The sequence below is a fragment of the Lonchura striata genome, chromosome 3, assembly GCF_050655825.1.
Source record: "Lonchura striata isolate lonStrDom1 chromosome 3, ASM5065582v1, whole genome shotgun sequence".
NCBI classification, from domain to species: Eukaryota; Metazoa; Chordata; class Aves; order Passeriformes; family Estrildidae; genus Lonchura; species Lonchura striata.
This window is the reverse complement of record NC_140705.1, coordinates 56,420,124-56,435,998: the sequence shown is the minus strand read 5'-3', so window position 1 is coordinate 56,435,998 and position 15,875 is coordinate 56,420,124. Positions and strand designations below refer to the sequence as shown.

At 40.9% G+C, this 15,875-nt stretch overlaps 1 protein-coding gene across 1 annotated transcript; it reads left to right on the top strand.

Annotated features, from left to right (window-relative positions):
• Positions 1-8,657: 8,657 nt before the first annotated feature.
• MAS1 (MAS1 proto-oncogene, G protein-coupled receptor) lies at positions 8,658-9,913 on the top strand. The gene has a single exon (XM_031504536.2). It carries the CDS (start codon positions 8,796-8,798, stop codon positions 9,783-9,785), a length of 990 nt encoding a protein of 329 aa, XP_031360396.1. The 5' UTR covers positions 8,658-8,795; the 3' UTR covers positions 9,786-9,913.
• The last annotated feature ends 5,962 nt before the right edge of the window (positions 9,914-15,875 follow it).

Genomic DNA, 15,875 nt, shown 5'->3' with positions numbered 1-15,875 from the left:
TTCTTTATCTCCAGCTGCAATTCAGTTTGTTGTTGTCCACTACACAGCTTATTTAGTATTATCTCAACTCTGCAGGGTGAATTCTTTGCTACCAAATCAAACTATGAATAAAAGAGGACAAGTCAATGCTGTTTCTGAAAGCAAACTGATGACATGTTTAATATAGGTGTTCATGCTGGAACTTTGGCAAGATGTACCACTGCATTACTGTAAGAGACAGAAATCCTGAACTTGAAGTCCTCAAGAGCAGCCTTTTTGCATTTGTAGGGCCTGAATTATTACCTGGTTTAATTACATGGATTTCCATGTGATGACTACCACAGCTTATCATCTTGTCCCATTTTTTGCTGAAGGTATAAAGGAGCAAGTTGAAAAAGGTGGAAATATATAAATAAAAAGCCAAGACCTCGTTTTCCTTGTTTTCTTGTTTTTCCTGTAATATAATCAAACAAATTTGTTATTGTTTTTGTGAGGTTGAAGCAGAAGGTAAATTCTTTGTATTTTTAGTATTTATATGACTATATTAGATAAGTGTCTCACAGATTTGTAGCTGGCCTCCCAGTGTTCCCATGCTACTCCCATTTTGCAGAGGAGGAATTTTGCTGATGTTGAGGAAGTCTGAAACAGAGTAATCCCAGGCTTCATGATTTCTACCCTCAGAGTCTTTGTCTTGTAGTCTTGCTACACTTTAACAATTTCATTTTTCAGAAAATAGAATTACCTTTTTTATATTTTAGGACCCTAGATGCACTCTCTCTATATATCTACACTTGATAGAAGAGACAGTTCAGTGTTTTCACTCAATGACCTTCTGACTTCATGTAGTAAACCTATTGCACGAGCTTGTTTTGCACTTTTGTTCAAGATGCATCACCTTGAAAAATAAAAATTATCTCTATGTTTTGTCTTTGGAAAGAGATGAGTATTAGAAGCAATTTAGAATTAACAGAAGAATTTTACTCAAAGAAAATGTCTAGCTACTTGAGAGTCTTCATTTAAAAATTCAGCATTTGGAAAAAATCCTAAAGCAGGAGGAAATATTTTCCTTCTGCAATGATATTTTGATGCACTGTGCTCTGGTTCTTCTCTGTTAGTCATGCTCCCAGCTGGAGACCAAGAGAAAAGAGGATTGTAATATGAAGTCATATTCCATGGTGCACAGTGGGAGGTTCTGTTCAAAAAGGAGAAATGAGACATGAGAAAACTGGGATGCAGTTTCCCTGCAGAACCACAATGTGATATACATGCACCCATAACAACACTGGAATTTTGATTTTTAAAATATTGAATTAATTCACAGACCTTTAGACCACTTTTACAGTTCTGATGGAAATTCCTTCTTTAAACCCCAGCCACACATAGTAATACACACTTCATTCAGGCATGTCATTATAAAGCTCTTGTTGTTTACTGCTTATTATCTAACTACAGTCCTACACAGTAGTTCCATTTTCAGCATGTCATTAGATGACTTGCAAAGATGTTGCCCTAAGGAGTTACAGACCTATCCTGGCTGATTCCAAAGAGTGTCCAGAAAGGGCTGTTAACAATTTCTGTGTTATCTACATGATTTTTTTTTTTTAACTCCTGGTGCCTCCATACACCAGTTATCATTCTTTTAAACAGTTTTCCAGTACAAGGAATCCTCAGCAGTGTAGTTATTTCTCCTGTGCAGAGGACAGGGACACAGGTGAGCCACCAGACTTCAGGTGAAAAATCCTGAGTGTTCAGTGAACTGACCAAAAGAGACACAGGTTTCACAGTACCATGCATCAAGCATCTTACTTAACCACCTATTCCTGCAGTACATAGGGCAAATAAAGAATAATGGCTAATTTCTGTGATAGGTTGGAAATGCATGCAGCCGATAAATATGTGATACAGATTAAAAGTAAACAGGGGTAAAAGACAAAAGACAGTACAATCAAGAGTAAAGATTATTTCAGGGTAATCTTTCTTACGAGGGCAGGGACCTGACAGATGTAACTTAGTCTGACAAGCAACACTGTTTCAAGAAGAATTTGGACATATGTTGCTGGGAACATCCAAAAACAACAAGGGTTGAAAGAGAGAGTACCATGGTATCGACCCTTCTTTCATTAACTTTATCAGTAATACAAAATGTCTTACTCTATATGCACTACTAGCTAATCAGCATTCAGAGCTTTCCTTCCAACATTTTATCATAGGAAGCTCTGACTCATCTCTATCATGCCTCAGTCACATTTTCTAATGTGTAACTTCTGCTTTGCACAACTAAAGCTAAAGTGGTTTAAGCTGCCTATTCTAATCATATATGCCAGGTTATTACTGCCATTCTTACCCTGTTGTCTACCCAGTGGTTTCCTGCATTATTTTACATATACAAATTGAAAATGTAGAGAGAAAATGCTGTTTCCTGTATCCTTACATTGCATAGCAGTGGTGGCCCTAATGCTTGGCTGCTGTTGGGGCTGCCAGCAGACAAGTGCAGTGCATCTTCTCTTTGATGTGTGATGACCCTGGGTTTGGTGCAAGTATTTTGTGGCATCACTGACCAAACCAAGGGGGCAATAAGACTGAGAACCCTGTCTTCAAGGTAAGAACAACCACCTGCTATTCATGTTATGGCTGAAGGTTGGTATGCAGACTGTTGGGGAGCCTCTGAAACCCAAGGACAGAGGAGATAAAGATGGGCATCAGGAAACCTTGTTCTTTTGTATTAAGTTTTCCCCAGCTCACAGCAACACCAGGAGTTCCTCACTTGCTGCTGATCTTCTCTCTGATTTGGGAAACTCCCTGCAATTTACCCTGGCTTCTTTCTCACCACCTGTGATGTGACACAGAGGTGTGAGCTCAGATCCAGAACGCCACGTGTGCTGCCAGGCAGCCGGGTAAACACGGACATGTGCTATTGTGTGAATAGGTCTGTACAGCTTCTATAGCCAAATTGGCTGATTTCCTTTCTGCTTGTGGGGAGTGGAGCCAGCTGTGTCCCCCCCAACACTTCAGCAGTCACGTTGGTGAGCAGCACATGCCCCACCCCGAGGCTGCTGCTGGCATCACCCCTGGGTGCTGAGCCGTGGCTTGCCACCCAGAGCCGTGCAGGTCAGAAAAAAAAAAAGTGCAACTCAAGTCAGGAGCAGGAACATCTCCAAATCCTTCCTTGCTCATGAGACAGTCAGCCCACAAAGTTATAATGTAAACAAGTCCTCTAACCTTCCACCAGCCTGGGCTGAACACCACCAGAGTAATGGGCCAGACACCTCACTTTACTTCCAGAGATCTGCACGTCTGCCTGGGGCTCACCTGGCCCTAACTTTTTTCTGCTTTTAATTACCGTTTTCTCATCAGCATTTTCAGAGCAGAACCTAAAATTCACAAATCATTCAAAAATATCTTTCACAAAGAATAGAAAAGTAATCTGAAAACAGCTTTGCCAAACTATTTCAGGAACCTGTATGCTCCCAACACCAACTATAAACCACCCTCTCACTATGTGCTTTATTCTTTATTCAGGTAAGGTTCTTCCCTGTTTCCCACAGTACACTTGGCTTTCAGCCCTAAATCCACTTTTATAAGCATAATGTGGTGGGTCTTAACCACCCACAAAATAATAGGATTAATTCACCTCTACCAACTTTAGCTGTCAAAATTTCTCAGTAGGATTACAGGATTAAGCAGGAATCCTTGATTTAGAGCCTGCTATTCCATACTGTTCTCATGAAAACACAATCCTATGATTGCTACTAATAGGATTTTACAATTGGCCTTACAGCAACTGAGCAGCCACCAAGGAGTCTTCAGCCTTACACCAATTCCAGACTTAGCTGTCTTTGTCTTATGCTTTCTAGAATTTTAACTCCTACCATAACTTTACTTTTAGCTAACAGATGACCTGTGTTGGCTTCAAAACTTGCTGGTAACATATATTTTCACCTTGTTTTGCAGAAAGCAGTACTAAAGCCAGCTTTCACTCCTGTTGCCTATAAAACACAATCCATCAGTTGCCACCCTCTAGGGAGCTGGTATATGCTAGGATCATGGCTGGTATGAGTAGGATAAAAGATGTCCAGCAAGTTCTGTGTGAATTTTGGGTTAGGGTAACCTTAATTCTCAAGTTTATCCCACACTCCTACTTTAATGACACTCTCACATCACCTATTGAGGAGTATCCATAAGTCATCATGATTCTTCCAGTGTCTGTGAGACTTAAGGGGTCTTAAAACTCTTAGGATCCATGCATTTTGTAGAGTCACAGAATGGGTTGTGTGGGAAGGGACCTTAAAGATCATCCATTTCCAATTTCCCTGCCATGGGGAGGGACATTTTCCAGTAGATCAGGTTGCTCACAGCCCCAGCCAACTTGGTCTGGAACACTTCCAGTCATGGGGCATCCGCAGCTTCTCTGGGAAACCCATTCCAGTGCCTCACCACCCTCACAGTAAAGAATGTTTTCCTAATATCTGATCTAAACCCACTGTCTTTCAGTTCAAAGCCATTTCCCTTTGTCCAATCACTACATGCCCTTGCAGAATGTCCCTCTCCAGCTTGTTCTCATTGTGTCCCATAGTCCTCTGTTTGCACCCTAAAGGCTCCAGTTTAGTTTTTGGCCCTCTTACAACCCCTCTTTTTTCAGTGTGCCCCCTCTGTTAGTGGTTGGAACCCACATCTTCAATCCATAGTCTGAAACATAAGCCTAACTCCTAACCTTTGTTAGAGCTGAATAATTAAGGAATGAATTTCAGCTAGAAGGTGGTAATCACTGAATGACCATCAGGAAAAACTTCACTTCCTGAAACTGCTACCAAAGCTCATCTCTGAGGGGTTTTGGTTATGGCTCATGTAAGAATAAAGTGGGAGACCTGACTCCTGGGTACACAGAGCCTTTTTATACACTGGCACCTGTACCAATCACATAAACCTCTCTAATCTGGTTTATAAATCCTGGGTTGTTGGGTTGTGTTTAATGAACAAATTGGAAGTTCTTTACAAGTTGCCTTATGCTTCCAGCAATTGGAGAGGAGAGAACATGAAATTATACAAAGACTAAGAAAAATGATAAAAGGTAACACTACTAGCTTCCTGCATACAGGATACTTGCAAATGTTACTCAATTCAGTTTGCATGCACTGCAAAACTGCTCTGTCCCACCAAGTTAGTGTCAGAGAGAAGGATTTTAAGATAAATTATCATTCATGTGACATCCTGCTGTATATTCAGTTTAGATAAAAATTAAAAGAGTTTCCATATTGCCCATCATGTCTTTACCGTCAGTACTAATTTATAGTCCCAAGATCAGTTCAATTTCTACATTGTGCTATTGTAGCCCCCTTGCTCACATCTGAATACTTAAACTGATTCAGAAATAGCTGCTCCAACTCTTGGCAGTATCTGATATAAAGACTGCTATTCAGCCTTCCTCTTACTCCCAAAATCACCAAGGATAAGGTGTGTTTGTGACCCATTCCCCTCAAGACCAGGTTCCACTCGTGTGCCTGAAGGAGGTCACACAAACCAACTGCCTCTTGGAGACTGGGAAGGCAGGGCATTTCCAACTTTGGATTGCAGTGGGCTGCAAACACATGTACCTGGTTAATCCTGACATGTTAACATATTCCTATAATGACTCCCTCATTTATTGTATGCATATTTCCTTTTTGGGGAAAGAAGCAGGTTGTTTCCTTTTTCAGAGGTAGCTTGAAATTTTTGGTCCCATAGGTGTTGAATGTAAGGTAGATTACAACTTAAGCCAACAAAAAACAGTTAGAAGTTGTTTTATTTCACTCTGTTCCTTTCCTAACTTTATTCTGACCCTCCCTTTGGGGTCATTTATTTCTCACATTAGTTAGTTGTTCTTCCCGTTTGGGGATTTGGTAGTTTTAGTGAAACATTTAAAGGAGTAGACCAAGCAAACTCTATCCTTATTTGGCTAAGAATGTTTGTTCTGCTAATATCTGAATATAAAAACAACCTAATACTTGGGACAAAAGCAGGGACCATCCTCAGGAGACTTTTCAAGCTCCTAGTTTTGTTCAAACTTTTCAGGAGAGACTGTTTAACTCTCTTGGAAAGATTTTTGTGATTGGTTGGGTTTTTTGTTTGATTTTTTTCTTTTTTTTTGGGTAGCATAATCTCAAGATATAGATTTCACCTAGAGGAATGGATGTATGAGACGAGCACAATGGGGTATTTCTTCCCTTCCCTTCCCTTCCCTTCCCTTCCCTTCCCTTCCCTTCCCTTCCCTTCCCTTCCCTTCCCTTCCCTTCCCTTCCCTTCCCTTCCCTTCCCTTCCCTTCCCTTCCCTTCCCTTCCCTTCCCTTCCCTTCCCTTCCCTTCCCTTCCCTTCCCTTCCCTTCCCTTCCCTTCCCTTCCCTTCCCTTCCCTTCCCTTCCCTTCCCTTCCCTTCCCTTCCCTTCCCTTCCCTTCCCTTCCCTTCCCTTCCCTTCCCTTCCTTTTCATGATCTTTTTGTCTTTCTCACTTTCTTGCTTTCTCATATCAAAAAATAGGAAACAAAATTGCAATTTGACTTTTTTTTTTTAAGATGGCACGTGGTGGCACATGAGATTTTTTTTCTTTGGATCTTAACATCCCCAAATAGATTTTCTACTCCCTTCATGTTTGTTTGTTCAAACTAGGTCTCTTGGTATTGTAGCAGCTCAGGACAACTTTCCATATACTGCCCTTCAGTTCCCACAAGAGTTAAATCCCAGGCTTTCAGCTAGATGAGTTGCCAACTACTGAGTGATGCCATTTGAAGCTAAGCCTCAGATGATGAGCCTGGGACCCTTTATTTGGCATGCCTCAGACCTTTGGAGCAATGGGAGGACTGCACACTTCTTTTTGAGTCATGGTCAGAGTCACTATTTGCTCCCTTTCTTACCAAAGGCAAATGGTTGGAGAAGGTAAACTTCTGCTTCTTCAAGAAAGTTCTTCAACAGCCTCAGGGAAATCTGAACAAACCATGGATGTATCTGGAAGAAGAGGATTCTTTCCATCCTCATCTCTGAATGCTGTCATGAGGGAATGACCTTAGTAAGTCGAGAATTTTTTTTCCTCTTTATTTTACTCTCCAGAGAGAAAACTCCTTTCCTACAGTGATACAAATCAAGAACTTGCTTGAACATATTCATACTCTGTCACTCTTCCATACTTGAGTCTTTTAATTCTCTTTTTCCTTTCCTATTTGTTTTAACTCTTTAAGAAAATAGCTTCTCCTCTCCTTTTTTTCTTCTTCCAACAGCACACTGTTTGAGCACCTTCCCTCTGCCGTTTTTGCAGAGCACTGCTTTTGGGAGGCTTGCCACTCGTTCTGGCCACTGCATTTACTTGTTGCATTCACTCTCCTCTACACATCTCCAGCTATGTTGTTTGTTGCCTTCAGCTGTCTCAGGTGGTGGCATGGTCAAGAACATCATTATTGTTTTGTGCACAGGTTTAAATGCCAGCAAGGCCTGAGGCTTCCTAGGCTCTTTACAGAATGCTCATTCTTAGGCTGTGATATCCTGTCTTAAGCAGCTGTTCTAAAACCAGGAAATGCAAGGCTCATGAGAGAAAAACTATGACTGGGGTGAATGGCTCTCTTTAAATAATCATTGAAGAAGTTGCCCCAGTAAAACTTCTTTACCTTGCATTTGATGTTCTTAACTACTTGACTGTACAGGTAAATTTTCATGTTAATGGACAAGGTAACTTATATGGATGAATCAAGTCAGCTAGATAAGCTTATTGTCAACCGTTAGTCCCTGTTAACATCAGTAAATCCAAAAGTGTCCTGAATGTGACTGTGTATCATCACAGGGCAGCTGGGAACTTAACAGGGAATGGTGTGTGAAATATTTATATGAAAATCAGCAGAAGCCAATGCTACCAACTCTTTGTTTTGAGATAAAAGAAGACTTACAAAAGGAGACGTTACCCCATAACTCAGCAAAACAGTTAAAACCATTATAACAATGGCAGGGGACCTGAACAGATTGTGGTGATGATGATGATGATGAACAGATGATGAACATGATGTGACAAACAACATCGCCTTGTGATGGGCTAGATTTATAATGTTTGCAAGATATCTGCAATCATGTTAAGTGTTTAGAGTGTGTGAACATGTTTAAATTATGTTATGCTGTGATAAATGGCACTTAAAGCAGGTAAGAAATTGCTTTCTCAAAACAGTGCCATTTTGCCTTTCCTCCACCTCTGTACTTGGAGGAAATACAATGTTGAATAACTACAAATTATTTTTACTTAATTAAATCCCTTTCTGGAAAACGGATGTTGGTATCAATGTTTTTTTTTAAACCAAAAAAACCTATGAGCCAAGTTCACTTGAAATGCATAAGTTTAACTTAAAATTAATGCCATTAACTTCAATAGGAACTGAAGAGACCTCTCTGGGAACAATTTAGGGCTCTAACAAGAGCTACCAATGCCATTTGTCACAACTATATAATGAAACTGTGCAATATGATGGGAACTATGATTGCTTGTCCAAGAGCTCTTTAAGAGAATCTCTTTAGCTGTGGTTTAGCACTAACAGGCTGAGCCCCTCAGAGAAGGCAGGTCAGGATTTCTGCTAGCATGATGGGCTCAGTGATCTTTAACATTGCCAAGAGCAGTTCCAATTGGATTTTAGCTAGCATCAGTATATCAAAGCTGGTATTCCTTTTTCCAAGGCCTTCATGTATGACCAGAAATTGAGGGTCCACAAAAACAGAAGGAAAAGGGGGAGGGGAGGAGCACACAATGCTCACAGTATATTTTTATACATATTTACAGAAGGAAGAGCTGTGCTATCCAAACTTGAGCTTTCCCCATGGATGAGTCAAACATAACGTTTCATCCCAGCGAAGGCACAGAGAACATCTCAATGCACAGAAACATTTCTACACAGGAAAGGGTCTGGGAGATATTGACCCCACTTTGGGTAATTATGATCATCTCCTTCCTGGGTTTTTGTGAAAATGGAATTGTCCTCTGGTGCCTCTGCTTCCAGATCAAAAGAAACCCATTCACTGCGTACATCACACACTTGTCCATTGCTGATATCTCCTTACTGTTTTGTACTTTTATTCTGTCAATTGAGTACATTGCTGGCTTTGGATTCGCATATGGTTTTTACTATTATGTAACCACCACACTATCTATTGTCTTCCTTCTTGGCTATAATACTGGTCTCTATCTCCTGACAGCCATCAGTATTGAGAGGTGTCTGTCTATTGTTTACCCCATCTGGTACCGATGCCACCGGTCACAGCACCAATCGGCAATTGTGTGTGCGATTCTGTGGACTCTGTCTTTTTTCATGACAGTGGCCGAATATTTAGCATGCAAAGATGATTCAACTAAGGAACAATTCGACAACGGCAACCATTGCCAAGCTCTGCTCATCTTCACATGGATCCTGACTTTCATGATCTTCATTCCTCTAATGATTTTGTCCAGCCTGATCTTGGTTATCAGGATTCACCGTAACTCTCTGAGACCTCATTCGTCAAAGCTCTACATCATCATTGTGGTCACAGTCATTGTCTTCCTCATCTTTGCCATGCCCATGAGGCTGTTGTATCTTCTGAATTACCACCACTGGTCATCGTTGCTCAGCCAGCAGAACCATGTCACCATTGTTCTCTCCACTGTTAACAGTAGCATCAACCCCCTGGTTTACTTCTTTGTAGGAAGCAGCAAGAAGAACAGGTTCAAGGAGAGCCTCAAAGTGGTTCTTAGCAGAGCTCTCACTGATGGATTGCGGCCAAGAAGCCAGGAAGTTGGCATGAGTTTGGATATAGCTGAAACAATTTTCTAAAGCTAAGGGGGGAAACTCTAGGGGCAAATAATGGATGTGGAACGTTTAATAAACCACTGCAAAACTAAAAGCATTTTCCATAGAATGTAAAAAGCAGAGGTGAAATAGTATTGTTTTCTTTGGTGGTTGAGCAGTGGAAAAACATGGACTAGAATAAAGATTACTTTTGTTTTTTTGTTTTTTTTTTTTTAATTTGTATTTTCTTAATTATTCAAACACATGCTACATCCTGATGTGACTATACCAATCAAAGATACCACACTGAAAAACAGATAGGCCAACAGAGAATATAAAAAAAGGACACAGGAATATGTTATAAATAGTGTGACATTTATAAAAGCACCGAGCACCCATAAATGCTATTGAAGTCATCAGGGCCTGTGTGCGTTCACATTTTTAAAAGTCAAACCCACTAAACACAGGATTCACATTACATACTGGGATTTAATTTCAACTGTTTCCAGCTTGCTTAAGTGCGCAAAAGAGCTGCTCCCTGGGGGAAACAGAGGAAGAAATCCATATATGACAGTAAGTCCCCATACATAGCCAAGTATATACGGCGTAACTTCAATCTAGCAAGACATTTAAGTATATGTTAAATGGCCTAATTAATCTGCTATTAAACTTAAGAATTTGTTTTCAAAGTATATGTTGCGTAATTTCCACTGACACCGAGATGTCTCTGGATCCTTGGATAATTCGGTACTTGACACATAGGAGTCTGGCAACACAGCGATGTTGCCAACTCACAGAGGGCTTTTGCCCTAATTATGAAGGGTGGGGCAGCCTTATCCCCAAAAATGTCAGCATTCCTGTAGGTTTAGGTATTCAAGGAGCCTATGAGAAAGCCAGTCCCAATATTTGCTGTCCCAGCCACGTATGTAGTATTTATCTCTTCTTTGGAGAATATATATTCTCTGTGTGGCCTCTCTGTTTTATATCAACCAGTTTGGAAAAGCAGAAAAAATATAGGTGCCTCACACAATGAATGACTGGAGCTACACACCAGTCACACTGTTCCAGCTGCCTGCTTCCCTCTGTTGTATGCCAGGGTACAGGGGCTGGTATTTCGTGGAGTTTAATTCCCAGGGTCACTTGCCCAGCTATAGCTAAGCTGCAGAGTGCAAAGGACAACAGGAAAGAAATTATGGGGCCAGATGAGCTTTACCACACAGAACATGGGAGGTCATGTAAGACAGAGCGCTGTGGCACTTTCAAAGAGACACACATTTGCTTCTGGCCCCCATGGAGTTCCAAATTCAGCAGGAACTGAGACTTCCCCTCACAAACAAAAGCAGCATCTTCATCTTCATCTTCCCGCCAAGTTTCCATTGCCACACTTAATAGCTAACTGGGGAAAGAAAAATACAACCCACCACTCCTTTGTTGAAAGATTGCCAGTCCTGGAACAAGGAAGATTGTAGGTTTAGACAAAGGATTGGATGGGAATTCATGTAGAAAAGAGATCTCAGAAAGATAAATGTTCTTTCTACATGTGTCCCTTCCTCCTTGCATTAAAGCATTGCAATGTGTCATTGTATAAGACTTGGGAGAAGGAAGAGATTACTCCTACATCTTCCTGAGTCCCTCACTCTATCAAAACCTTTATCTATGGCAGCCTCTCCCCCTGTCCCAATTTCTGTCTTTGAAACTCCAGTCCCAGGCTTGTCACCTCTGCTGGTTCAGGCAGTAGATGAGTGGGGTCTGCTTCTCTCTTAGGGCAGAGGTCTACTGTGCTGCTGGAATAACACATCAGCTGAGCTGCACCCCATTGTCAATGGGGAGTGCAGGAAAGGGTGTCTGTGGACACCTTGTGAGGGAGGGTGGGGGGAAAAGTGAGTGTGATATCCACAAACAAGTGTCGTGTATGCAGGCAGCTGCTGAGGGCTGGGGGACTGTTGGGAAATTTGTCAACACTGATGAATGCCATAAACTTAAATACGAGGGTAGATCTAGCCCTCGCTTAAAAAACCCCAGACTTTTCTTTAAAGCTGTTCCCTACCCTTACCTCAAAACCCTTTTCAATAATCACACAGAGAACCAGAGAGAGGGGCAACATTGTGTGAAGCATCTTCAACACATGCTTCTGCCGTAACCACGCATGTAACCCAGTTCTCTCAGAGTGATTCAGGTGAGGTAAGGCATATGGTTTACAGTGCATAAACATATCCAGATTATTACAACAGCCTTGGGTTAAGGATCACTATGCATGCAGCCAAGACAGTAGATGTGAAGAGGCAATAATATGCAGCAGGGCAATCAGGATGCTTGCGAGCTGAATAGGTGCTCTAGGACTTTTTGCTTCTTATTGCTTTTCATCTGGCCATGCCTCCAAATGCTTCAGATTTTGAACAACAATCGCTAGATCAGTTCACAGAGCAACATGAGCATGAAATGAACATCCAGGACAAAGAAAAATTAATATCTAATAGTAGAAAAATTATTCATATTTCCCAGTGGATAGATAAAAATAACTTAGGAATATTCTTTCTTCTTTATCATAGCACCTGGTGACTGTTCTCTGTGCAGACAGGCTGCAGTACAAGGGGAACTAATAAGCACATGATTCCATGATTTAAAAAAACCAAAGAAAAACAAACCCCAAGACGGGGAAAATGTGACGATGTTGCACAACAAGGATGTGATTCTCCAACAGCTGGCATCTTAAAAAATTATTTGCAACTGTGGTAGAGACTGAAATACCACTGTGCAGATCAGATGGTTTAGGCACTCTTTAGTGATCCAGAACAGAAAAGGTTTTTTTGGTAGCAGCTGTGGAGTTTAGAGATGAGAATTCTATTTTCATGCAGTATTGGCATCTAATTTTTCTGTGCCACTCTTTCCTACCTATAAAATGAAAGTTGTATTATTTTGCCTCCAGTGTAGTGCTTTCACATTTGCACTACAGGCATGTCAGAACAGTAACTATCTCGGTTGGCTCTATGTCTGGGGTAATAAGGATGTAATTTTGCTGTGCTGTCAAGACAAGGAATTACTCAGGAAAGTAATGTCCAGTATAGAACTTGCTTTTTTAAAACTCTTTTTACCAGTTTTCTGATCAGCTTGATACTAATGAATATGTAAAAGTGTGACTAGAAATACAAGGAGAGAAGTCACTTCCCTAGGTACAGAAGAGCTTTTGCTCTTGTAGCTACTCCTTGGGTGGAGAGGATGCTATGAGGCAAGCTGCTGTTTCAGGTCCAAAATGATGTGATGAATTTATGTAGCAGCTTTCCTCTATAAGTCACAAACTTTGTGAACAGTCCTTGTGACAACAAGGACAGAGAGGTGAGGAACACAATATTGCCCACTTTATTTCTAGCCTGGAGCATACTCTGGGAAATCCTCTAAGGGAAGCTGAAATGCTTCCCAGTTGTACTGGTTGCTGCAAACAACAAACCTCCCTTTCCCAGCATGAGAACAATCCACAAGTCCACAGCATTTCCTGGTAAAATTCCTCAGGTCACTTTGTGGAGTGAGAGTAGGAAGGACAGTTCCTTTGCAGGGTCCTCCAAAAACCCTAGATAGATTGTTTGGCTCCACATGCACCTCAGAGAGACTCCTTCTCAAGTCCTCCCACTGTGCCAGTCTCAGTGAGAGCATGATCCACACACTGGGTTTTATGAACAGACATTGCAGTGATGGCACTGGCCAGCAGAAGATACTCTCAGATGGCACCAGGTCAAGGGAAAGCAGAAAGTCAGAGTGAGCTTGTGTGTAGCTCACACCATACAATGCTGCCTGCCATTTGTGTGCCTGTTGCTTCTCTTCCCAACTCCATGCAGAAATAATTCATTAAAATTCACTATACAGGGTTTCTGGCAATCCATCCAATGGAAAGCTAGTTTGCTTTCTATTTGGTTGCCCAGGCACTTGTGTGATATCCATACGGAATTATTTTCTTTTCCAGGTGACTCACACAACTAGCCTAAAAGATGAGGCATCAGGATCCACATTCAAACAAAAGTATTATCGGTGCAAAACTTTGAATTCAAAGAAGAGGTGCTGAGATATCCTGCATGGTTCTAATACTTCTTCCTTGCATATAACATTCCATTTTTAATTATATGATTGCAACCTATTTTTTTCCTCCAAACTGGACTGTTGCCTCATTAAATACACAAGACTAGACCTGCTGCTGGTTTAGTTAAGTATTTCTTGAGTCCTTGCTTCAGTTGTTTCAGAAACATGAAGGGTAGGAAAGGGGAGGGAGTGGCTGTGGCTGTATCCATCTGGCCCCAAATCCTGTCTCCAGCAGCGTTCACAAGCAGATGCCAACAGAGGAGAAGGAACAGAGCAAACATGTATCATGCTTCTTTCTCATCCTCTCCAAGCCTTCAACAGTTATCAGCTCAGAAACACTGAGGTCTAGAAGTCTTTACACTTGGTAACTTTCAATGGATTTCTCTTCCACAAAGACATCTGACCTCCATGGAAGCCGTACAAGCTTTCTACATCTTCAACACCTTCACAGAAGTATTCCTGGTTATTCTGAAGGATTGTCTTCAGGAATAGGAGAATGAAATTCTTACCTTGGATTCCATCATTCTAACACCACCAAGCAAGATGCAATACAAAGCAACTAATTTTTTTCTTTTAGAGAGCACTTTTTTTTTCCGTCTGGACACAGAGCATCTCTGGAATTGAAGTAACTTTTAATTATTTATTTTTCCTGTTAAGAATTTGCTTTAGAAAAAATACGGCTCTTGAAAATTGGACATTGTAGCAAATAGATAGCAATTTTAATGATAAAAGTTAACAGATTTATGAGGTAAAGAATAAATTAAAATATTTATAGAATCAGTATTTTTAGGTATAGTCTACAAAGAGATGTAAAACTTAACAGCTACGTGCAGAAGATGGAGTGAACACTTTGGTGTCACTGTTGTATCTTAGAACAAAAACCCCATTTGCTTAAATGCATTAGAGGAGGGTGTTTGATATTTTATGTTGTCTTTGGTCTATCTGGATTTATTTTTTAACTCAAAGAGTGACATCTGTGTTTCAGATATAATTTTTTATATTATTTATAGGAAAAAAGTTCTCTTTGTTACAAGTCAAGTGTTTCAGATGAACACATATGTTAAGCTCAATGACTATACTCAGATGCTACGGCAAAATGTAATTATTTTGTGAAAATAAATATATCATACCAATAATTTTTGTTTTGGCTAATTTTGATTTTTTTTTTCTTTCCCTGGGCTTGGCCTGGAATCGACCTGCCCTTAGCCAGGGCACAGGCTGAGCCTGTCAGACCAGTGTCTGAACAGTAAACAATGTCTCTATTGCTAGCCTCAGCCTGGCTGAGGTCCTTTGTAAATATAGCTCTGCTCAATAATTATATTCTTAATATTATCATCACTCTTCTGGTTCATTTATCTGTTAGCATATATAGCATTTCAGGACAACACTGGCCTCCACTTCTTAGCAGCATTCAGTGTGGAGAAACTTTTCTCTGTACTTTTCTGTGTCTGGACTTGATGTCAACTCCCAAAGCGTCATTCAGCCACTGCATGCGCCAGCCTGTGGGTTCTCCCTTGTTTCATCCCTGTGGCAGGAGACCTCAAGCCTACAGCACAGCTATTTTAACTCCTTGGGCAGACGTGGTGAGATACGTGCCATGCATCTCTCAGCTTTCTATTCATCCTGAGTACTGTGTACTCCACTCAAACGTCCCTCCAGCTTCATCATTCACATAAGGCTTGTAAAATTCTGCAGAGATTTGATGCCTCTTACCCTGTCTACTCAGAGTCACTGCAGATATCACGTTCTTCTCTTGGCTGTGCTCATGACATCATGTCCCTCCTGTAGCACTGGGATAACAAAACACTGCCCAAAGAAGCTTTTAGCATCACTGCCCATCATCAATCAGTGTCAGTCTTTTCATTATTGCTTTTGTGGAGCAGCAAGAAGGAAAAGACACATAAAATTCCTCCAACTAATTTTATTGAAGGCTTCAAAGACAAATTACTCTTAGCTCATGAGAAAGCTCCAACACTTATTTCAGAGAGCAGGCACTGGGGCTCGAGCACACATTAGGACATTGAGAAGGGAAAGTTAAGGCAAATAATACACAGATAAAACTATTTT